At 36.5% G+C, this 24,627-nt stretch overlaps 1 protein-coding gene across 2 annotated transcripts in view; it reads left to right on the forward strand.

The window, feature by feature from the left end:
• Positions 1-810: 810 nt before the first annotated feature.
• The window catches only part of DYNC2H1 (dynein cytoplasmic 2 heavy chain 1), a 148,061-nt gene continuing 124,244 nt past the window's right edge, over positions 811-24,627 (forward strand). For both annotated transcript variants that reach the window (XM_054271485.1, XM_054271486.1), the window contains exons 1-30: positions 811-1,175; positions 3,482-3,652; positions 4,172-4,307; positions 4,622-4,740; positions 5,294-5,438; positions 6,225-6,457; positions 6,696-6,830; positions 6,924-7,037; positions 7,219-7,330; positions 7,483-7,607; positions 8,695-8,870; positions 10,230-10,425; positions 11,010-11,105; positions 11,630-11,782; positions 11,893-11,991; positions 14,066-14,205; positions 14,294-14,522; positions 14,982-15,109; positions 16,343-16,458; positions 17,702-17,829; positions 19,288-19,437; positions 20,215-20,420; positions 21,211-21,366; positions 21,455-21,569; positions 22,115-22,285; positions 22,467-22,849; positions 23,575-23,707; positions 23,797-23,914; positions 24,077-24,189; positions 24,278-24,397. In XM_054271485.1, coding sequence (XP_054127460.1) covers positions 975-1,175; positions 3,482-3,652; positions 4,172-4,307; positions 4,622-4,740; positions 5,294-5,438; positions 6,225-6,457; positions 6,696-6,830; positions 6,924-7,037; positions 7,219-7,330; positions 7,483-7,607; positions 8,695-8,870; positions 10,230-10,425; positions 11,010-11,105; positions 11,630-11,782; positions 11,893-11,991; positions 14,066-14,205; positions 14,294-14,522; positions 14,982-15,109; positions 16,343-16,458; positions 17,702-17,829; positions 19,288-19,437; positions 20,215-20,420; positions 21,211-21,366; positions 21,455-21,569; positions 22,115-22,285; positions 22,467-22,849; positions 23,575-23,707; positions 23,797-23,914; positions 24,077-24,189; positions 24,278-24,397 — 4,617 coding nt within the window. In that variant the 5' untranslated portion in view covers positions 811-974. The remainder of the gene's footprint in view (positions 1,176-3,481; positions 3,653-4,171; positions 4,308-4,621; positions 4,741-5,293; positions 5,439-6,224; positions 6,458-6,695; positions 6,831-6,923; positions 7,038-7,218; positions 7,331-7,482; positions 7,608-8,694; positions 8,871-10,229; positions 10,426-11,009; positions 11,106-11,629; positions 11,783-11,892; positions 11,992-14,065; positions 14,206-14,293; positions 14,523-14,981; positions 15,110-16,342; positions 16,459-17,701; positions 17,830-19,287; positions 19,438-20,214; positions 20,421-21,210; positions 21,367-21,454; positions 21,570-22,114; positions 22,286-22,466; positions 22,850-23,574; positions 23,708-23,796; positions 23,915-24,076; positions 24,190-24,277; positions 24,398-24,627) is intronic.

Genomic DNA, 24,627 nt, shown 5'->3' on the forward strand with positions numbered 1-24,627 from the left:
GACCCGCCCCCGGGAGGGCGGGGCTGCCGCGCGCGTTTCCCGGCCGGAGCGGGGCCCGCGCGCGTGCCGGTTATGGCTCGGCGTTTGCAGCGGAATAAACGGGGAAACGCCAACCCCTCCAGTGCTTTGGAACCCGCGCGGTCACGGCCCACACCCGGGGGGAGCTGGGTGTCCGTCAGCGCCGGAGGCGGGCTCGGGGCTGGAACAGCCGCCTGCCGAGAGCCGCGAGCGGTGGCCGAGTTCGGGGGCAGCTGCTGGGGGGGACGGGAGGCACTCCGTCCTTTTAGAGAGACTCTAGAGAAGCGGCCGGGATCGCTGAGCGGGGCGCGGATCGCTACGCCCGCACTGGCCCGCGAAACCACGGGCAGCCACAAGCCTGTGGTCCCGGTGGGCGGTCTGAGCATTCTCCCAGCACTCGCCGGGGCCGGGACCGCGGTCCTTCTCCGCCTTCCTGTACCGGGCACCACGGGCTCCCTAGCGGAGTGGGGCGGGGGCGAGGGAAACACCCCAGGTACTGCGGCGGCCGTGATGCAGCTGATGGCTGGCGAGCTGCTTCGGTGAACTCAGGGGAAGCCTGGCAGCGGATCGGGCCGGCCGAGCCCCGCGTGACTGACGGGCGCTGCTGCCGTGCCAAGGAGCAGCGCGGCACCTTTTCCGCTCCGCCCGCTGGCCCAGCCCCGTCCCGCCCCGTTCCGCTGATTTCCGAGCGCGTCGAGCGCCGCCTCCCTGCCCCGCGCCACCCTCAGCTAGGCCGCCTGCGCGCCAGGGCCGCCATCTCTGGTCGCCATAGTGACGGGTCCCGACGACGCCGGGACCGCTCCGGGCCTCTCCGGAGCCCTGTGCCCCGGAGCGAGCCGCTGTCCTTCCCGCCGTGAGCCTTTTGGGTCCAATCCCGCCAGCGCCTGCATGTGCTCCCCTGGCGCTCTGGATCCGTCCCCGCCTTGATCCTGCCTGGCGGTGTGCGTGCCGCCACCATGGCCGGGGAGGGAGACAGGAGGAAGCGCTTTATTTCAGCCACGGCTGCCAACTACTTCGGGCTGGAGCCGGCGGGCGGTGCCGCTGCCCTGGCCGCGAGGCTGCATTCCCGTCCCGAGCTGAGCCGCTTCCTCGACGACGGCAATGAGTTCCTGCTCGTGGTGCAGCACTCGGGCGCGCAGCTCAGCGCCTCCAACAAGGTACCGTGGTGTCCGCCGCGTCCCGGCGTGCGAGCGGGGAGGCAGAGCCCGCAGTCAGCCCAGGCTTGGTGGCCGTAAAAATGTATCAGATTTGGGAGACATCTCCCTTCTGCGAATATCTGTGCAGGTCTCTGTGTCTGCTGCAAGCTTCTGGCGGCTGCCGTGGTTTAACCCCAGCCGGCAGATAAGTACCACTCACTGTCCCCCCACCTCGCCGTGGGGAGAAGAATCGGGAAGAAAAGAACGCCGTGGGTTGAGATACGAGCAGTTTAATAACTGAAACGAAATAAAGTATAATAATAGCTAACTACTGACACGCTAATAATAATGTTAATAACTGTAATGAAAAGGGGCGAGAGAGGGGAATAAAACCCAAGAGAGACAAGAGATGCACAGTGCAGTTATTCGCCACCCCCTGACTGATGCCCATCCCGTCCCCCAGCAGCGATCGGTGCCTCCCGACCAGCTCCCCCCAGTTCATACACTGAGCAGGATGCTCTGTGCTACGGAATATCCCTCTGGCCAGTTCGGGTCAGCTGCCCCGGCCATGCTGCCTCCCTGCTTCTTCTGCCCTCCTCACTGGCAGAGCATGGGAAACTGAAAAGTCCTTGGCTTTGGGTAATTACTGCTCAGCAGCAGCCACTGTGTCATATTAACATTATTCTCATACTAAATCCAAAACACAGCACTGTAAGAAAATTAACTCTATCCTTGCTGAAATAAGAACACTATCCCCAGAGTCCACGAAGACTGTATGGTCAGCCGACGATACATTTGTTAGCAGATTGTGCCCATGTTGGTGCAGGTTTAGTGTGTTGTATACTGTCTCTATGTGAATGGCCCAGGGCATGGAGTTGGATGTATGATTTCTTCCTGGGCATGGTTGCAAGCACGTGGCCCAAAGGATTGCATGGACAATGTCCATGCAGGGAATGGGACCCAATGTATGGCACATTGGCTGATACTTGACAAATCCAAAGTGGGTGTTTGTCCAAAGCATGTATTTTTCAAATTGATGGGTCCAGCTGTAAGCAAATCAGGGGTTCATTGTGTGAAATGTCCTGCCTTGAGTCTTGTGTTCAGCAAGTGACTCTTGGGGTTGCTACCAATGGGGTGTGATGTGCACTCAGTGTCGCCATGTAGGGAGGGCATGGTGTGGTGCAGCCACTCAGAGTGTACAGGCAAGGTGGACAATGACAATGGGACCTGTTGTTCTGCAGTGAGACCAGGGACTTGGTGTCTCTTATGTCAGTGGCTTCACACACGGAAGAAGCATGTAAAGGGTCCTCAGCATGTGGATGTGGACCCTTAACTTACATAACTCCTTGGTTAATCCTCTGTGAAGTCTAGTGCCTGCTGTATTCAGGGAAGAATAAACATATTTGTGTACCAGTTTTTGGGGGTGCTGCTGAGCCACTGTCTAAAGTGCAAAGCAGCTTTCAGGAGCTGTGGAAGATCAGATGCATATTGGTCTTATACTCTGTACTTGTCTCAGTGAAGCTGTGTCTGTGGGAGTTGGGCTAAACACTTGATAAGAAAGTAAAACTGATGCTGCCCAATAAAACTGAAAGCTGTTTCTACTACCCTTTGTTTCTTTTACCAGAAAAATAGTACACAAATGTTTGCAATTGTACAGGATCTGGGATTTCGCTTAGCATATCTTTTTGCTATAAATTTATCAAATGTTTAATAAATTTTCCAGTTCTATGATTTCTCCTTAGCCACAAATAATTTCAGTAATTACTTTATAGCAAGTTTTTGAACTTTACCCTTAAGTTAGGCTGTGGATGGAACATTCGTCATGCTGCAATTTATGATTTCAGTGATGAAGGAGCATGCCTGTCTCTGTTCTTGAGAAATCTATAATAATGTATTTAGAAACTCAGGAGAACCTGAGTACAGAATATTTAGAATATATAGAAAAATATTCCCAAAGGTTTGTAGCATAAAAATGCAATTAAAAAAATAGGCTTAATGCTTAGTTTCTCTACACAAGACAGAGTTTCTGTTTTGTCCAGAGAAAGTGGTAAATGGAGTTTTCAAAATATAGTAAGAACTGATGATATTTACAGACATTATATGCTGTAGAAGGCCTTATGTATTTGATGTTGGAAGTCAGGTTCCTATGGACTCAGAAATAAGTATCATAAAAATTTTAATTTTCTGTGCAAATAAAATACTACCAGAATTTTATCAAAGTCCAGAGGGAGGAATATGGTTATTTTATATGTTTTCTTGATGAAAATTGTTTTGTAAATGGTTAGTAACAGCTTTCTAAACAAATCCTGTTTTCTTGATTATTACAGATTGAAGCTACTGATTCAAAGAATAATGTGTTGGTGTTCTTTAAGCTGAGACCTGATGTAATTACTGAAGATAATCTTCACAGTAATATTCTTGTGTCATCTATGCTAGATTCACCAATCAACACCCTTTATCAAGCTGTACGACAAGTTTTTGCACCAGTATTACTAAAGGTGAACAATATATTACTTTAATGTTCTGTAGATTTATATTGAGACATTGGAATTCAATAGGATGTTACCTAATTCTGAGCTAAATATTTCATGTCGTGAAACCAAAATGTTTGAGGAGATTAAGCAATGGTTGATAGCTATAGTTGCTAAGTTAAAGAAAGTACTTAAGCTCTTATCAGTAAGGATTTAAGGAAGGTTCTGGTCATACATATGCCTGACAGGAAATGTGGAATACACCAGCCATTGGTGGTTAATGTGGAAAAATGGCTCACATGCTTTCAGGGTGCTTTTATGAACCTGGCAACTGACTTTTGATTTTGTAATAAAAATGCTTTTTATAGTATTATTCTGAATTGTTAACTCAAAAGAATGAGGTGCTCTTCCTTGACTTCAGGGAAAAAAATGGTACATTGTCCCACTACGTGGTTGGTACTTAATCTGAATTTTGTATTTTTTTATGGGAAGAAAATACTAATTCCTCTATCATGTGAGTCATAATTTTCAAAATTTTCATTACAGGATGAGAAATGGAGTAAAACATTTGATCCCAAGCTCCAGAAACTTCTAAGTGAGCTTGAAGCTGGCTTGAGTACTGCTCTCAGACAATCAGATCCCAGTTACACAGGAACAAAATTCAGTGAAGATGATGTGCGAGGTTTGTTTTGCAGTTATGTCTTTTACAGTTAATTTTTGAATTCAGAGTGAATAATTTATTTACAAGTTGAGAGTTTGGGTTTCACAGTGATTTCACAGTGTAAAATATAACTGGTTGTTGTTAGTAGACTGGAATTACTTGGTCATGCCGGAAGCGCAGAGTTGACTTTTATACTGCATCTAGTCAGGATCAGAAGTTAGAGGATATTTACATAACAGTATGTATAAATTTGCTTTAGAAAGTATGTTCTGACTGAATGTATTTTATAAACATTCATTCATTTAATATATAAATATTTTCTATTTTATTTGCAGCTATACTTACGCCAACGGATGAATTTCAGTTCTGGAGAGAATGTGCTCATCGTGGACAAAAAGGATGTAGTAAAGAGAGAGCTTCATATTTTAGAGACCTATTTGAGGACATTGCTAAAGTATGTTTTATTTTGTGTGATCAGGGAAATATTTCTAGACTCAGTAAGAACCACTCTTCCTATGAAATCTATGTACAGCATATGTACACTCTTTCCAAATATATGAATATATAACTATTGAATTATTTTTTCTTAGGCAAAGTTTTACTTTAAATGATATTCATGTAGCTTGTAGTGACAGTGGTGCATGGGAATGCCAGCATTTACTTGGGAGTGGATTTGGTCATTGAATACTAGGAGCTGCTGAGGAAATACAGCTGTATGCTACAGTTTGTGAGGTGGGGATTGACTCATGAGATGAAAAGGATGCCATTAATGCTGTTATGCAACACTTCAGGCACTCTCAAAGCACTTCCTTGAATAGTGCTTCAGATAGCAATGAATACTTCACACGAGTAAACTTACACAAATGCTTGGTTTTTCAAGAGGATTGTGACATGTTCTGTTATGCAGTAAACCTCAGGAAACTACAGAACTTGCCATCTTCAGAAAAGTGTAAATATTTTGACAATGCTGTTTGCAAAGTAAACATATTAAGGATATTTTTTTCTAGGATTATTACAACTTGGATACCCTCTCATTATTTGAAGTTGTGGACTTGGTGGAGGCTACCAAGGACACTGTTGACAGTGTGTGGAGACAGACAGAGCATGATCCTTATCCACAGTCTCGCATGCATAATCTCTTGGATGTGATAGGTAAACCTTAATGCAGTCTTTATTAAATGAACAGTCAAGAAAACTAAAATGATTCCTTGAGCAGAGAACTTCTTCCTTGTAAAGGCACCAATAACAGCCCACCGCATGAAGGTGCTTGCTTCTCGTAATTATGATCCATGAATATTATTTGCCTTCTAGTATGTGGTAATTCAGCCAGTTCTGATGCCTTTACATATGCTTGGGAATAGTTAGTTAGAATGTAGTTGTAATAGATAGTTAGAAGATGGAGTTGGATATCTTTCAGCCTGTGGGCTGGATGTGTCATGCTTCTGTTTGACTCCCTGTCTTTCTTTCAGAGGAGAAAACTTATTTACATAAACTCCCATTAAAGGTCAGTTCAGTCTGTGTGAAGATGAGAGCAAGATGTGCAGACAGGTTTTTCTCTCATTCTCTTGACAGCAGCCCCATGTTTGGGGACAGGCATAGGACAGTGAGGTGTGTGCTCCTGCCACATGTGTGTGTGTGTGTGTGAGGAAGAGTTGTGGGGAGCAGCCAGATACAGCCATTGCTGCTGATAAAGACAGATGCTTGTGTGTGGAATCCAGAATCCAAATCCATCATCTTCACATGTTAGACCAACTTCTGTTTACCTTGGAGATATTCAAGAGATTTATTGAATCAGAAGCAAAATAATCAGTTATTGCTGCATTTGTGTGGTTTCAAATCAAGACACTACACTATTTTTTTTATGTGATTGGAATGTGGTGTATCATTAAAGTAATTATTTTAAACATCTTGGTTTTTAAATTTTTTTTTGTCTTCTAGGTGGCTCACTAGGTAGATTTGTTCAGAGAAAATTAGCAGCTTTGAATTTGTGGGAGGATACTTTTCACAGTGTTAAAGAAAATATACAGGCTGGCATCTTGGTTTGTGAGCAGTGGGTGTCAGCTTGTGAATACCTGACCGGACAACTGTGGCAACATTACACTCTACATCCATGGAAAAATGAGAAATATTTCCCTGAACTGATAGCCAAACTTGGCCAACGTCTTGATGAGGTAGAGGTTTGAATTATGCACATTAGTTTAATTAGACACAGAATTAAACAGCATTGTTTCAAGTTAAAAAAAGGGAATTAAAGTACTTCCATAGTCTTTTCAGAGTCAGTTAGTATTCTATAATCTGTTTGTCTGAGTCTTTCAAAAGTTTCTTGTAAAAAGGAGAGACGTGTACTTGTAAATATAAATTTTATGTAAAAATACATTTGTTATATCAAATACTTTCTTTCCCTCATAGGTGCTAACTGTTAGAACACTTCATGAAAAACTTGTGTTCTTTTTGCCAGCTGGAGAAAAAAATTCTTTACATCTTTCCCATGTGTTTGAACCCTTTGCTGGCCTAAATCCTGTACACTATAATCCTTACACAGAGGTATAATGTTTATTTTTAATTTATTCACATTCTTTCTGTGTCTTTCTGCAATGTATATAGCCCTAAACTAACACATAAACTCATTATCTCTAGCCATTGTGGAGAGCAGCAGTCTCTCAGTATGAAAGAATTATTGCACCAGTGGAACAAAAAATAGCAAGCAAATTGAAGAAATTTATTTCAGAAATTCAGGACAGTCCACTGCAGGTATGGGTAATTCTGTATTCTGAAAACTTTCCTGAAGATCAAGTTATTTAATTCCTAAGTAGTCAGTTTAGGGGATAGGAGTAAGTACTTAGAGCCAAAGACAGCACTGCTGGGTGGTATCAGCCTATGGTTAATTTTTTTACTAAGAAAGTGATAACTTTTAAAAATCTTTATATTCCAGCTTCTTCAAATATTTCAGAAGCATAAGGAACTGATAAAGCATCCAAAAATAAGCAAAGAGTTGCTTTTTGAGAGGGAAACATTGCTGGCAGCACTTCAAGATTATGTCAAAGGTATTTAATTGCATTAGCATTTTTGTGCATGCAGGGATCTTTATTTACTTATAGAATTATGCCAGTTTTCCTCATATATTTTTATAACTGCAGTAATGATCTAAAGTTGCTCTGTTAGATTTCTGTTCTAATGAATCTTTTGCATGTGTTAGACTATGAGACAGACTTTGGGACTCGATGCCATGGTGTTCCTGGTGATGTTTCTGGACCACTGTCAGGCAAGAACCTTTCTGAAGTTGTCAATAATATTGTATGGGTACAGCAGCTGGAGCTGAAGGTAACAGATTCTGTTACTGTTTGCACACATTTTTTCATAGAATGTAGAACATGGTATTTGACATTTCTGTGCAGAATTCCACACAGAAAAATTGTGAGCTTCCCAAGAGTTATATAATCAAGGTTCCTTATCAGTGGTGCTGCTTGCTAAGTTGAATTTTATTGGCAGATCCAGAATGTAGTCTTTTTGTAGTAAATTGAACTGCCTCTTAAAAAAAAAAAAAGACTAAAATTCATACAGTAGGTGTTTTTATTAAATTTTACCCTCCAGTTTTCCTTTTAAAATTGTATTTAGGATTCACAGGTACCCAGATTCTGAAATCCTGATCCTCACTTGTTATTACTAACCTTTGTAGTGTCTTCTTGAAATCAAAGAGTAGTACATTTTGAGCTTGTGCTTGCCAGGGAATTTGCAGTAAATGTACAACAATTCTGTTTTAATTTATCTTGTTTTTTAAAGTTTGTATTTATACTTTAGTAGGAAACGTTAAACATTTTTGGACAACACTGACCAGTGAAAACCAAAATGTTTTTTGTGAACATAAGTGCCCTCTACAATAACTCTAGATTTGAATAAGAATAGAAGGCATTTATCCCAGAATACCTATTAGCCTGATTCAGCTGATTTATGTCAGTTTTATGTCTGCTTTAGGCTGTGCTGAGTTTTTTAATTGCTCTCAAATATCCACTGATTGTATTGACTAGGGTTTTAATTTGTCCATTGTAGATATGAAATTCCATTTCAAATACCTTTGAGTATTGTCATGGACCTTATGGATACAACAGAAGACTCATGGGAGATCTGTACCTTTACAGAGACTTAATTGAAGACCAAGTGGGATATCCTGGGGTATCTTAATAGGAGTGGGTGCCATTGTCAGTGTTATCAGTGAACAGCTTATTCAAACCCAATTTACTGTAAAGAGAATTCAGACATTGGGACACAGTTTAGAATTCACTTTTTTTTCCCTAATCAGCTTTTGAATCCCACTTGGATGTTTTGTAATACTGAGTTTTATTGTGGTGATTTTTCTTTTCTGACTGAATACTGGGAAATTAACCTTCTTTTCTTTGTTATTGGATTTAAGGTGGATGATTCTATCAAGCTGGCAGAGGCTCTTCTGTCTGACTTATCCGGATTTCAAACTTTCCATCAAAGTGCAAATTCTTTTCTGGAACAGTTGAAAGTATATGAGCAAGAACAATTTGATGATTGGTCTAGGAATATCCAGTCAGAATTATCAAATCCCAAGTCAGGACTTTGGTAAATACACTCTTGTTTAAATAATGTTTATTAAATAATGAAATCTGTAGTGTGGTGTAATTCATTAGAACTTGACAAAAGGAAATAAAAAAAATATTACAGGGTTGAGAATGAATGGAGAGACAAAATAGATCAATTTATTTTACTTTCATCATCCTGCCAGTCTTGCTTGGTAAGATGAAGTATATAGGACATAATTATGAATTATTAATTAATAGCCAATATTGCAGATCAATAGCTAATCTTGAAGTTTTTGTTAGCACCTGGAATGAAAGACATGTTTGGTTTGCTTGTTGTTTATACTTGTTACCCATTGTAATCTTTATAGTGATAATGCATAGGGACTAAATGAGAATATAGCTGTGATATACAGATAACACATGTAGAGTAACAAAATTGTTATGTTATGCACAAGAAATTCTGCACTGTACATGAGGCAGATGAAAGAAGGGTAAGCAGATGAATTTAAACATCATGATTTTTTTTTCCCAAAATAATAACATTTCTGTATGGGATACTAAAATATATTTTAACAATTCTAGTTGATTTGGTACATATCTTCTGTCTTCACCTCTGAGTGTTGCAAAATTCCTCTGAAAAGAATTTGTCCACAGTTACAGGGGATACAGGAGTTTATACTAAGCAAAAGCTTTTATTTTAATGAAAATACTCAAATATATAACATCCATATAATTTATTAGTACTATAAAATTTTGTTATTGTGAGATTTTAAAATATGTGAAATGGTTAACTAAAAGAACAAGAAAAGAAGTAGCTCCCTACAAAGGGGAATGCAATGGATATGGGAACTAGAAAAGAGATGAGAAAAGAAAAAAAGGAAAGAATGAGTAAGGCTGAAGTATTTAAGACAGGATGGTGGTAGAAGCATTGCTAAAGTAGAGAAAAAATTAGAATAAAGTCTGCAGAAAGGCTGATGTTCTTATGAGCATCTGGCTGATTATACCAAAACTCTCCATTGATGCAAGTTCTGGTTCTTAGGATTGGTTATTTCATTATTTTCTTGCCTCTTTGCAGTGCTGGAGACTGGGGCTGGTAAGGCTCCTGCTTGACAGACTGTGATGGATACAGTGTAATCTAGAATAGTGTCTAGCTATGAGTTACATGTTAACTATCATCACAAACCTGAAAAACTTTGCAAGCAAAAATGATCTGTTTTATCTTCATTGGCTTTGGATTAAAGGAAAGGTTACTGGAATAATGTCTGAGTAAATTAAAATGTCAATATGCAGAGAAAAACAAAATAGAATGGCATCAAGCTGTTTCGAATAGTTTGTTATATGATGGTAAGAAAGGAGAAATATCAAATTATATTCAGTAATATGTTTGATTTTGGTTCAGTATCCAAGCTAACAGCCCTGTGATGGAGTTGGATCCCATTTCTGGAACATTAAACATACTTTACTCAGATCGTTTGGTGACTCTGCTGAGAGAAGTACGTCAGCTTTCAGCACTTGGGTTTGCTATACCAGCTAAAATACAGCATCTTGCAAACACTGCGCAAAAGTTCTGCAAGCAGGCAGTCATCCTCAAGCAGGTATAAGATTATGCCATAATAACTTCCTGTTCTGACTTCCCTGCTTGAACTTCTCTACAGTGCTGTCTTTTCTGTCTGTGTGGTTAAGCTTTTCGCTGTGCTTGTCTGTATGAAAGTGACTTCTTTCTTGAAAAAATTAGAGAAGTCCATAAAAGAAAACAAAAGTGCTTTAAAATTTCAGAATGTGCCTTCTTTTGAAATATAATATTAAAGCCATATGAAGTTACTGTATGAATATACAAAAATACAAGTAATTAGTTGATTACCTGGCTTTAGTTTCAATTTTTTATAATTATGGCTAAAGAGAATTCTCATAAAATGTAACAACTTTGCTTCACCATTGCTAGTTTTCCACTGAAAGTATATCAGCAAGTATTTTAATGGAAGTATGTGTGGAGTTCTTGGGGTGGGTGGTCTATTTTTTTGGTTGCACTGAATGCCACATATATTTTTTGTTTGTCTTATATTTCAGTTCAATTTCACATGAGGTGTCATTGATATCTGGGATACTCCTACAGCTAGGGCAAAGGTGACATGAGACTTTTAATGTTTTCTTTTAAATTTAAGCTCTCCTTTTTTTACAGGTGGCACATTTCTATAATTCTATTGATCAACAAATGATTTGGAGTCAAAAGCCAATGATGTTACAATCTGCTCTAGCATTTGAACAGATAATTAAGGTGAAAGAATTCCCCTATCTTTGTATTTTTAATTTCAGTGGTATCTGTGCATATTCTGTGCTACTTTTTTTACATTTATTGCATTGTTATTAAAAATGATTTCTTGATAAACAGGTGAAGTTGATTAGCAATTATTGTCACATTTTTAGTTTTGATCTATTAGTAGATCAAAGTAGAACAAAGTTTTGATCTGTAGTAGAACAAAGACCAAGAGAGGCGTTTAAGGTGTCCTCTCATCTGTAGATGTCTGCTTATCTTTGTGGAGCAGCAGTCTCAACATCAGTTGATCTATTTCAAACTCTGTTAGGAGTCTGTCATTAATCCCTCTCCAGTGCACTGGTGTAGCTATAATGCTATGCCCCTACATGCCTGTGATTTGCCAGATTATTTTGTCTCTATTGCAGCTAGGGAAAGGGAGATCCTCCATTTGTTTTGCTAGGAATAAAACCATTTTTGTTATATTATCACTTCTGGATGTTGGTTGGTAGACTGTCATTAAATGTTACAAATGTGTGTTTTTAAAGCATCCAAAATCAGGTCCTGGAGGAAAAGCTCAAATAACATGGGATAATCCCAGAGAACTGGAGGCTTATATCCAAAAACTCCAAGGTGCTGCTGAACGAATTTCCACTGAAAATAGAAAACTAAGAAAGTGGCACACAAACTTCATTCAAAAGGTATATTTTCCAGATGAAATTGAAGTCATGTCTGTCATAGCATACCTTAACCTTTCTTTAATTTACATGATGATTAGTATGTTTATTATCCCTTAAAATTCTTTTAACAGGTCATATCGCTTATGAATATTGATCTACTGCGGCAGCAGCAGCGTTGGAAAGATGGACTTCAGGAGCTCAGAACTGGTTTTGCCAGCCTCGAGTCACAGGCAGGGTTTGATTTTCCTACTGTGAACTGTGAACATTTAAATTTTCAACAGTAATCAAGATTTAAGACTCAAACATAGCATGATTGAATTAATTCTGATTAAAGAGTTACTAGTTGTCTTAGGAAAACATCTGTGTCCTAGTTAATGCCAGATGTGAGATAAAATTACAGATGAGGAGGATGGAGATATTTTTTTTTTGTCATAGTAGCAATGGGAGAAGAACTTTTGGTCAATGACAGGTTTAGATGAGGAAATGGGAAAACCTTGGGTAATGTAGATCAATTGTGTCTGAGCCATTAATGCAAATTAAAATTAAGAAGTTGGTACAGATAATGAGTGATCCACACACAGAATAAAACAAATGTAGAAAATTTGGAATTAAAATGCATTTCTGCCTGAAATAATGAGAAAAACATATTTTTGTTTGTTCACTTATCAGCTGACAACTTTTAAGTAGAATCACAGAATCCTCAAGGTTGGAAAAGACCCTAAGTGTCATTAAGATGATAATGATTTTGATTAAAAATATCATATTACCAAGTAAGCTATTTTGAGTTATTATTCAAGCCAATTTAGTTTTTCCTGTAGCCTTCAGCATTCAAAGGACTATATTCCTAGATGGATATGTTGTTCTTATGCTTTATAATGCAAATTACTTCCATTGGTATTTGCTAGTCAAATAAATGTAGTGTCTTTACAGTATTTTACTTCTAATTTGGTTTCATTCTCCCAAGATAATATAAAAAATAATCTGGATTGGTTTCTTTTCAAGTTTAATTTGCAGATTTTTATCTTTAAGTTGGTATATTTTATGAAAATAATCTAGATTTCCTTTAGTATCTGTTTGAAAATTATTTTGATATTACGAAATGTTTTTAGATGGAAAATTACCTAAACTGTTTTCAGTCACTCTTCAAAAATCTTTGACTAGGTGTGATTCCAAGAATTATAAGATAGTGTAGTCTTAATGCTGTTGTCATCAATATATTACATATTTCTTTAAAAACCCTGTTATGATTGTTTTAAGGCTTAATTAAGACAACTTCAGGTTTTCTTAATCTCTAGAATTTTGGAAGAGCTCCTATAGGCAGCTTTGAATTGTAGGACGGACCTTAACTATATAGCTTCCTGCAGCAACCCTGGACTGCCTCCAAAGCCCTGCCTGAAAATCTCCAATTAAACAAAATAACCTTTTAACCTGGAAGGAGTTTCTAGCTTATTTCCTAGCTTCTGTTGTCCTTCTGCAAATCCCTCCATGATTTGCAAATGACCATTTAGCTCCCCTGGTCAAGGTGCTAATAATGCCAAGGTAATGGGTTTGATCTCTGTATGGACAATTCACTTAAGAGATTGGTTTGATGATCCTTGTGGGTCCCTTCCAGCTCAGAATATTCTATGATTTACAGAACTTGACTGTATGATAAGGCTTTCCATGTTCTTACAGTCCAGTGTAGCAGATTTCGATGAAAAACAGTTTTTTGAAGTAAACTTTACAATAATCTATTAGTTAACATTGTTCTGTGGAAACACACAAGAATTTTTATTAATTATATTTAAAAGGTAGCTTATATATTATAAGAAAATAGAAGGTGGTTTAAGTCTCATATTCAGCCAGCTCTTTCTGTTATTTCCAGTGGAGTCCTGTGCATTTTAGAGTAACCCTGAAGAACGTTCTGGTTAAACCAGTGGGTGATGAATATCAGTGGAATTCCTATGTTGATTTACCACAGAGACTGTTTGATTTGGATATTTTTTTTATTCCTGTATTAATTTGAAATAAGTGCAATAAATGCAATAACTGGTCACAAAATCAAAAACTCGTATCTTGAGTTAGAAGGGGCCCACAAGGACCAACTCCCAGCTCCTCACAGGACTATCTAAAACTAAACATTGTGACTTAAGTATGTTGTCCACATGATCCTTAAACTCTGTCCAGCTTGGTGCCATGACCTGGTCTGTGCCAGCTGTGTGATTACTGAATTTTAATAAGATCCTGATCTTTGGATTTTATACCATATAAGTTTCATCTTATGGTTTGAGGAATAAAATAAAAATAAACATTGTTAAATTTTAGGGTTTCAAATCGAGTGATATGAAAGCTTGGAGACAACACTGGAACCATCAACTTTACAAAGCTCTGGAGCATCAGTATCAAATGGGCTTAGAGGCACTCAATGAGAATTTACCAGAGATAATTATTGATCTGACATTCAAGTAAGATTTTTTTTTTTCTTAAAAGAAAATATTCAGGCACAGATTACATTAAGATACTAGTTTTTCTGTTATTTGTTTCACTTTTTAGGCAAGGTCGCTTACAATTCAGACCTCCTTTTGAAGAAGTGCGAGCTAGGTATTACAGAGAAATGAAGAGATTCATCTCTATTCCAAATCAGTTTAGGGGAGTAAGTGAGGCAGAAGATGAGTCTATATTCACTGTTATGACTGAAAGAAATGCAAATGGATTTCTGACCGCTTTCAGCAAAGCAGAGGATTTGTTCAGAAGGCTGACAGATGTTTCTAATCAATTCAAGGTATTTTTCATAATAGACCTACTCATACCTTTTTTCACTTAGATTTCTGTTGTTTTATGCTTTGGACATTCTAGAAGTAGTTGAGCAATGACATTTGTGAATTGTTGTCCTTTTCTTCAAGTCATATAAACAAAAGCTTAGCAAGTCCATTCTTGTCAAGCCAACCACTTAAGTACATGCCTGACTTGAAGTATATCTATAGTTATTTTTGAATACTCTGTATAATAGCTGACTTTTCAGTCTTTCTGTTTTGAATATCCTTAGATGTGTGAACATGTCAAACTGTTTTTTACCTCCTGATTTTTGCACTAAGAAGATGTACGGATAATTGAAGAAGCACAAAGGTTAAAGAGAATGTTACTTGAAAACATTATTAGAGTATTTTAATGTTATTGAGAAACTGTTTTTTAATCTGGAAAATATTTCTTTTCCATGGAATAAAAAAATAATGTTGGAAAGGAATGGGTCGTAATTGGCCAAGTAGATATGGAACATTTGGTGAAGACACACCTTTCTAGCAAACAGGACTGGGAAAAAAATTTCAAGGCATTAAAAGTGAGAGGGAAAGAAGCCGAACGTCTTCCAAGGTATAGTGTAACTCTATTCTTTTGTTTGAATATTGTATTCTATCAGGTATTTTAAAGATAGTAGTAAAATAGAGATGAAGATATAGATAGAATTTCAAGTGTTTAAAATGTGGATGTAGTTTTTCAGTGTTTAGATTTCGATTTTTCATTTTTATTTTTAGATACTCTCTTTTATTTGTGTCACCTTCTCTGAAAACTAATTACCTTTTCTTGATATAATGGGAAATTTCCTCAGAATTCAGGGCTAGTCCTGAAATATTCCAAAACATAATATTTTAACAAATCTTTTAGCTAAGTCCTGTACATGTGAAATATATATGGGAGTTAGATACAGACATAGCAAATGTTTGTCCTGAAGTAATTCCTGTAATTAAACATTTGATCACCTCTTACAACTTGTAGTTTAAAATATGGTAGGGTAGGCTTTTATTCCTATGTATATTCTCACAAACCGATTGTACTGTATGGTTAGAGTTCTAAAGTAAAACTGGTAGGAATCATGTTTAGAGCAAGGAGAAAGATGTGACATTTCATGCTGGAGAAGTAGAACTTGCTGGCTAGTGATACTCTGAATAGTAAAGATTTCCATGAGTTCGTGGACAAACTGAGGTATATAGAAGAGAAGCTGGCTGATGTGCCTTATAGGCAGAAGCAACATGTTGCTAAGAAATCCATGAGGTGAAAAGATTAGTGTTGAGGGAGGATAGTCAGGAAGATATCAAGTTAAGGTAGACCTTTTGCTTAGTGTTCTTTAGGTATCTACTTACGGTCACTGATATATTAGATATGGGGCCTTGAAATGACTCTCTATGACTTGTCTTCAGTTCTTATTGCTGTTGAAGGCTGAGTTAGTGAACTGTAATGGAAATCAGAGAATTAAAGACAAGAATATACAAATAATGAGTGTGTTTTTCTTTTGAGTATGGTAATAGCCTTTCAGAATTTTATGGCACTGGTAATATAAAATCAAGCCATTTTCTAACTATTTGGAGAAGCAGAGCATTGGACCTCAGTTCCCATAAAACTGAAAGTAAAATGCATAATTGTTGTAAAAATTTCAATACTATGGCTTAATTTCCCAAGAAGCTATGGCTTTCACTTGTAGAATTATAAGGGAAATTTCTCATTAAACTATGAAGTTGGGGTAAACTATACTTGTACATAGATCTAGAGATACTAACATGTAAGTATGCTACTGAATATTTGCTGTCTTTTAATCTCTTTTTTTTGAAGCATGATCAGAATAGATTGTTTAACTGTGAATTGCAACCCTGTGAAAACTGTGATCGATGACTTCATCCAGAAGTTGTATGACATTCTAGTTGTTTCTTTGAGAAAATCTATTCAAGGTAAATAATATTAATGAACAGTATTTTAGTTTTGTTTGTTTCTGTTGTACTTGGGCACATTTGTGTTAATGTGTATACTTCTTTATAGAAATATTTTACTTTCAGACAGAGTGAACTGCAGAAGTCACAATGCAGAGAAAATAATCTGTTACAGCTGTGTATTCCTCAATAAGACTTTTTCACTACAGATGTAGCCTAGGACCCTTTGATGTCCATTGTGTATCTTTCCTGTTTTCTTGTTTGGGCCACCTCTCTTACAGGTGTGAAAGAATACATATGGATATTGTCTTGCTTGTTTCTTTTATCTAGAAAAATTTTGTTTCTTCAGAGAAGAAAATTTATTTAATGTTTGAGAGGGGAAAATTCCTAGGTGTTTGAGAAGGTGTCATAAAATGTAATAAAAATGCTATTCGATTTTTCTTTCACATATTGAAATACTTCATGAGCAGTCTAAAATAATCTGGACTTACTCATAGAATTGCTTGTCAAAACTGTTAAAGCTGTTTTGAAGAATACAAAACATTTCCCTGTTTTGGGTGATTAACCTATATATGGAACAGCAGGACAAAGTGGAATAAAGCATACATGATGAGGAATAACAGTGCTTTGTGCTTTAAATCTAGTGGTTGTCACAGGAAACATACAACAGGGATTGTGTAAGAAAGTGAATTATTTCATAGCCTGAAAGGTGAATCTTTCCTGGAAGATTTCCTGGAGCTGTACAGCTGCTTTCTCAGTATCAAAAGAGATTTACCTTGTTAGGTAAATACGACATTATAGCTTATGCAGGCATTGGTTTGTGAGTCTTCTCAATATATAAAGCAAGGTGGCTTTAGTTAGTTAGCCTCTTTAAAAGACCCAAACCAAAATAAATAAAAAAAAACCCAAAGAACCCAAAACCAATTTATATGTGTTTACCTAAAAAAAAAAAAAAAAGACTTTTGCAACCTTTGAAAGTATATAAATAAATGCCTCACTTATTTATGTTTAAGGTTCAGAAGGGGCTCTGATACTTATGGTCTAAATCATACACTGGACACAGTGGATTACATTTGGAAAGCTACTTGTAAACACAAATGTACGGTTTTTGTTCAGGTAGTAGACAAGATTGGAGTTTGCAATTTTTAAATAAATACTTTGCATACTTATGACTAATGCTGTATCCTTGTGCATTTGTCTGACTTTGATATTTAAAACTAGAAATATTCTCTCCATGGTAACTTTGTTTTCCATCTTTATGTAGCTCACCTCTGTGATGTTTCTACATTTCTCACTGATGCCATGGAAACACTAGTGATTAGGCCCCAGACTGTAGAGGAAGTAGCAGAAGACAATTTAAAATATTTAAGCCTACATGAACGAAAAGAGGGGGTAAGAGACTATTTTATTCTATCCAGAGCAACAGCTATAAATTTGTAATTACTTTCTAGTATGGAAACTTAAATTTAAAAATAACTAGTAAAGATCATGCTCAGGTCACATAGGGCAATAGTCCATGTAGCACAGTAATTTGTGTCCAGCAGTGGAGTGATAAAATCAGGGTATCTTTTTTGATACTTTTTACTTCTAACCTTCAACCTGAACCTTGTTGAGTTTTATGTGGTTCCTGAGCATATAATAACACAGTGGATTTCTTTTCCACAGCCTGACCTTGTCTTCTCTTGAGAGCAAACATATGTTTGACATCCAAAATATACTCTGGTAAAGTGTAGATCAATTACCCATTACTTGTAGAACCCCTCTTTTTATTTTTTTCCAACTGGCATCTGTTAACTTCATGCCATTTATGTGTTATATTGGAAGAGATATGGACCAAACAGTTCCTATTCTTCCTTTTCATGGCACATGTCTGTATTCTACTTTGTTGTGTCTAGTATCAGCAATCTCTGTTGCAGATTGAATAGTGTTAGTTATTCTCATCTTTTCTTATGCATAAGCCCACTCATAACTTTGATTATCCTTGTTGCCTTTTGATAAGTCTTTTCTTTCATTTTTCTGTGTGACCAACAGATTTTTTAAATCTTTTAAGATCTGAATAAACCGTGGATTTACATGATGGAATTGTAATATTACCTCTTATTATCTTTTTGGTCTCTGTGACTCATAATATCAGTTTTGCTTTGTACTCCTTAGATTTAGCTCACATTTTGGTAAAACTAGCTGTCATAGGCCTAAGATAGCAGTCAAGTGCAGTTTTTATCTTAGAACTCATCTTGTACATGTGAAATTTATTTTTTCACATTTCTGTCACTTCATGGTTATCTAGTTTAATTTTGCTTGTCACTATTATCATCAGTTATTATTTCTTATGCATTCATTCTGTAGTTCTTCTCAGTTGAAGTATTTTAATGCCTGAAATAACATACTATCATTAGTAAACTTAATAATCTCACAGACTGGTCTTCTTTTCCAATTCTTTTATAAGCACTTTGAGCAGTCCAGAACATTTACTGAGAGCAAAATGACCTGCATGCCAGCCAAAGCCAGCAAACATACACAGAGATTTATCACATTCTGTTGCGCTGCTGCTCTTCAATTTAGCTGAGTTGATCTCTTCAATATATAAGGTGGCACTTACCTCTTTCATAGTTAACATTCACTTCTGTATATCTCATGTTAGGATCAAGGTTTAGAATTTCTCTAAATACTTCAGATACTATTTTTTTCAAATATTTTAATATTATTCTATAAGCAATATTAAAAAAACCAGCTGTATATAAGCTTATTATCTGTGCATACAGAATTGGTGATTCATATGTATTTGATTTAGATAAACAGGATTTGCTGAATTTTTACATGCATACTTATTTTTGATCTTTCTGATTTTAGATTTTTCTCCTGTTTCAAGAGGCTGAAGATAAAAACAAACTTCTGCGAACTGTGGCTGGTGCAGGTTTGGCCAGTATCAGTAACCTAAGAGCTACGTGGGATAAATTTGAATTAATGATGGAAAGCCACCAGCTTATGATTGCCGAACAGGTAGCAATGAAAGCTTAAAGTTTTACTTGAAAATATTGAAATTATTTTGATTATGTCTGGAACAATGCTTTTTTCTTAGATTAAATCCATAAATATTGTCAGTTCAATAATAACATGGGCAATATTGAGTTGAGGGAGAGCTGTCTGAGGAAGAATGCTTAGACTCTTAAGCACTAACTGTTAACTCTGAAGCAGTAACTAGGGGAAACTTTTGTTGAACTGATGCTAAAATAAATGTTCTATTGTTGTAGTTCTGTTTCAAAACAACTTTCTCGTGACAGAAATGGCTTCATAAATGCAATGGTTAACAGAGGAAAAGAGGATAACAGCTTAAATATAGCATTTTAATTTCTTTATCATGATTTTAGTATTGAAGCTTTTTATTTTCTTTTCACTTAACTTTGCTAACCTATGCACAGTCCTGTAATTCCAGTCCATAGGCAAACTGCTTAACTCATTTGAAGTTCTACTGAAGAAATTAATTTGCCATACATGTAGCATTTTTTCTATATGCTATAAGAGGCAAGCCTAAGTAGGTAGCGTAGGGTGAGTAAATAGGTCTCAAGTACTAACATGATAAAATGTAGTGCCCCTTTTAAAAGAAAAAGAGTGAGGAGAATAAAATTGAACTCTTTCTTCAGGTATTTTACAAGAAGTTGTTTGAGTTTGATTTTTGATCAAGTAGTCATTATCAAGTTTTGAAGTTGATGCATAGATTTTGATCATAGTTGTAGATACAAACCATTAAGGAATGTAATTATGCCTATTGCTTTGCAGATGGAAGTGATGAAAGGAAATGTGCTTTCACGTGTCAATATATATCTTCAAGATCTTGAAAAATTCAAAGCTCGCTGGGATCAGCTAAAGCCAAGCGATCATGTCATTGAAACAGGTGGTCAGGATGTACTCGAACAAAGTGCTCAGATGATAACAGAAAAAAAAAAAGAATTTGATGAACTTAAAATCATGAAAGAAAAACTCATGTATGTGTGTTTATTTCCCTGTATATCTCATTCATTAATGTATTGATCTTTTACAGCAATAGTATCTCAGGAAATGTTCACTAATTTTTATCACAACAGATGTTGCAAATAATTTAATTTGTATTACATGTTTTTCATTAGCTTTTCAGGGTCCTTTTTGTTGGTTTTACATATCATGAATTTCTTAAGCTAAGTTTTTCTAGATGTTTTTTGCATAAATATATTGAGAAGTCTCTTGAGGTCTTGCAAAATGAAGTTTGTACCCCAAAGGCTTGATTCTGACTTTTGAAATTCTCACTAAGATTTGGGATCTTGTAACTTAAGTGGAGAGGAGCTCACCTCTCCCAGTAGGTGTCTGTGCTCATTATTGCAGATCTTGAGGATAAGGTTTTCTATTTTCTTCTTACCTTGGCATGTAAATGATGGCAAATAAAATTAGCATATTCTTTTTACCACCAGGAAGAAATGATCAATTCAAAAATATTTTAATTCCAGCTTGGATTTTGAGGGCACAAATTAATTCAACTTTCTCATAAATAAAAAATAAATGAAAGTTTATGGAAAATGATAGTGATTATGGGAGAAGGTTATTGTGTGAAAGAGTTATCACTCATATTTCTTTATTATTTTTATTCAAGAAGGGGATTATAAGGAAAGTGCAGTTGGCAGCAATATTCTTCAATAAAACTAATGACTTTTCTTAAAAAAGTATGATGATTTTGTGTGGTACCATTTCTTAACCCATAAAAGTACAGTGGAATATGCATAATGCAATGATCTTTTTATGCAGTGAAGAATGCCGTCATTTTAAGTTGGAAGAGCCTGACTTATCATTGTCAGAAGCTGTAAGTCAAGATATTCAGAGTTGTGCAGATGTCTGGGCACTGTATGAAGAGTTTTATCAAGGTTTCCAGGAAAAAGCCAAAGAAGACTGGATTACTTTTAGGTAACATCTTGTTACTTTATTTTTAATGGGCATACAGGTGTGGTTGTAGTACTGTGTTGTTATGACCTTTTTATGTTTGATTCTGCAGAAGTAAGATATACCTATTTGAAGAATTTTTGTTCAACTGGCATGACAGACTGAGGAAGATGAAAGAACATACTGTAATGACAGTAAAGTTGCAAAAAGAAGTGGACAAATATAAAGTAAGATGCTAATTACCCTGTTCAAGGCCAGGTTGGGTGGTGCTTTGAACAACCAGGTCTAGTGGAAAGTGTTCCTGCCCACATGAAGGGGCTTGGAACCAGGTGATCTCTAAAGTCACTTTCAACCCAAATAATTCTGTGATTCTATGAATTTCAAAAAGTCCTGTGAAACAAAAAGTGTTTTGGTATTATCGGGTAATGTACTCCATTCTATACCTCATTGTTCATTTCTTACAATAAAACCATGTAAATATTTAACAAAATGTCTTCTGATAGTGTTTTGAACATTTCACTTAATTTTGGGAACCTTTAGTTCTCTACAGTAAACGGAATGGTCATTACAGCTTACATAGACACAGATTTACAGTGAGTCTTCAGACTCATACTCCTCATACTCCCAAACTTTAAATTCAGGAATTGGAAAAATTGTACTTCAGTTTAAGAATTTAAATTTTATTTTTATTTGAATAGCATGTCACTTTGTAATCAAAGAGATGCAATTTTCATAACGACTAGATGAATTTACCTGTGTGTTTTTTCTATAGATGATAATTCCACTCCTAAAATATGTAAGAGGAGAACATCTTTCTCCAGATCATTGGTTGGATCTCTTTCGTCTTCTGGGTCTTCCCCGAGGCACTACACTTGAGGGTTTGCTATTTGGAGATCTATTAAAAGTGACAGATGCCATTATTGAAAATGCAATGGAGCTTAAGGTATGAATAATATTAAGTACAGGATCTATATTTATTTTATGGCTTACTTTATGTGGTATATGTTTTTCCATATGCATATATTTTAAATACTGTAGAAGTAGAATTTGTGTTATATGTTTTAATGGAGAGTTTATTGCATGCTCTGTAGTTTCATATGAGATCTATTCTTGCTTTTAAATAGGATTTGAATTGTCGAGCTCAAGGTGAAATCACAATCAGAGAAGCATTACGTGAGCTTGAACTCTGGGGAGTTGGAGCTGTCTTTGTGTTAACAGATTATGAAGATAGCCAAGGGAAGACTATCAGGCTTATTAAAGACTGGAAGGACACAGTCAATCAAGTTGGAGATCATCGCTGTCTTCTACAGTCTCTTAAGGACTCTCCATATTACAAAGGTTTTGAAGATAAAGTGTCCATCTGGGAAAAAAAGCTAGCTGACTTGGATGAGTATCTGCAGAATTTAAACCAAATTCAAAGGAAATGGGTCTATTTGGAACCAATATTTGGTCGTGGAGCTCTACCCAAAGAACAAACTCGTTTTAACAGAGTTGATGAAAACTTTAGGTTAGTGTTATGGAATGCAACTTACCTTTTGTAGTATCTTTTGACATGTAGTCTGGAACATTCTTCATGGTGAAATTTTATGGAACAGTTGGCATATGTATGGACAAGAAGGTCAGTGCAGGAGTTCAGAAGATATATATGTGTGATGACAACAAATATCTGAATAAAGCTGGTAATGTTTTCATTTAATGGGGCACATGTGAAGAGAGGAATCATGTGAAGCATCAAAGATTGTGAGTAAGGCAGGAAACACAAGATTAGTCTTAGCAGCAGAAGTAGAGGGGATGGAATTGTTTTTTCAAGAATCATGTTGACTATCACTTTATTTACTAAGATAGTACACACAGATTTGGGTGAAACAGATGGCTTATTTCTTCCGAACAAGTAAAAAGATAAAATAGGAAGTAGGTTTTAGAAATATGGAAAAATATGTACCATTATCTGTCTTTGCTTGAGTTGAAATTACTTAAATATAAATAAAAGCCAAGAATTTAATTTTCTTGGTTCTGGGTAGAGAAATTTTAGCAAGAAACTGTTGTTCTTAAATTACATTGGAGAGACATTGAGGTAAATTCTGCAATTTTTCAACATTAGTACCGAAACCTAAAAGTTATATATCAGCTGATATATTACTTGTTTGTGTCTTAATTTTTATTTACATAACTTTATATATGTCATATTTAAATTAAAATTATAATTAATCTATGATTTTTTTTTCTGTCAAGATCCATTATGTCAGATATTAAGAGAGACAATAGGATAACATCACTGAATGCCCGGGCAGGAATAAAAAATACCTTAAGTACCATACTTGACCAGCTTCAGAGGTGTCAGAAATCTCTGAATGAGTTTTTAGAGGTACAGTGAACATTAACACATTTTTTATTAAGAAAATCAGTAATCTTGGGTTTAAACCAACAAAATTGATTTATTCTGTTTTTATATAGGAAAAGCGCTCAGCATTTCCAAGATTCTATTTTGTTGGAGATGATGACTTATTAGAAATTTTAGGACAGTCCACGAATCCTCTGGTTATCCAGTCTCATCTTAAGAAACTTTTTGCTGGTAATGCATTAATCTTTATTTATGAAATTTACTTATTTACAGATAGGCTTCTTTGAAGCCATGTAATATGTTGCAGTTCCTCTCTTTCCATGATTAGACACTTAGTAATTAACGTTTTGACTTTGAGAAAATGTAACTTTATTGATGTTTTCTGATTAATAGGCATTAATAGTGTGAGCTTTGATGAAGAATTTAAATACATAATTGCCATGAAGTCTGTAGAAGGAGAAACTGTGCCACTTAGAAATAAAGTTCTTCTATCAAATGATGTGGAGGTAAGAAACATCGCATCCTAGTCTAGGTCAAACATCATTGAGATATTAATTTCTAAGATAATTTTGAGGGTTTTTATCTCTTTGTCAGGTGTGGCTAAACAGTTTGGCCTTGGAGATGAAGGAGACCCTGAAAAAAATGTTAATTGACTGTGTTGATGCTGGAAAAAAATCGCAAGGTTCAATCGATCCATCGCTCTTTCCTTCTCAGGTAGTAGTTGATCCAACAGTGCCACTGTGTAGTCTTAGAAGTACCAAATAAGTTATTTGTTTGTTTTTAGATTTGGAAGAAAATAACCCAAATCAAGTCCATTTTATTCACTGATCATGTAGTGAAGTCCTTAAAAATATGTGCTCTTATTAAATTCCTTTGCAAACATTTGAAAAATTCAAGTCTTTTGCATGGCATTTTGACATACCACTTAATGAAAAAGACTTGCT

The sequence above is a fragment of the Melozone crissalis genome, unplaced genomic scaffold (genome assembly GCF_028551555.1).
Source record: "Melozone crissalis strain CALT ecotype California unplaced genomic scaffold, PUWL_Pcris_2 ptg000013l_1, whole genome shotgun sequence".
Taxonomy (NCBI): Eukaryota; Metazoa; Chordata; class Aves; order Passeriformes; family Passerellidae; genus Melozone; species Melozone crissalis.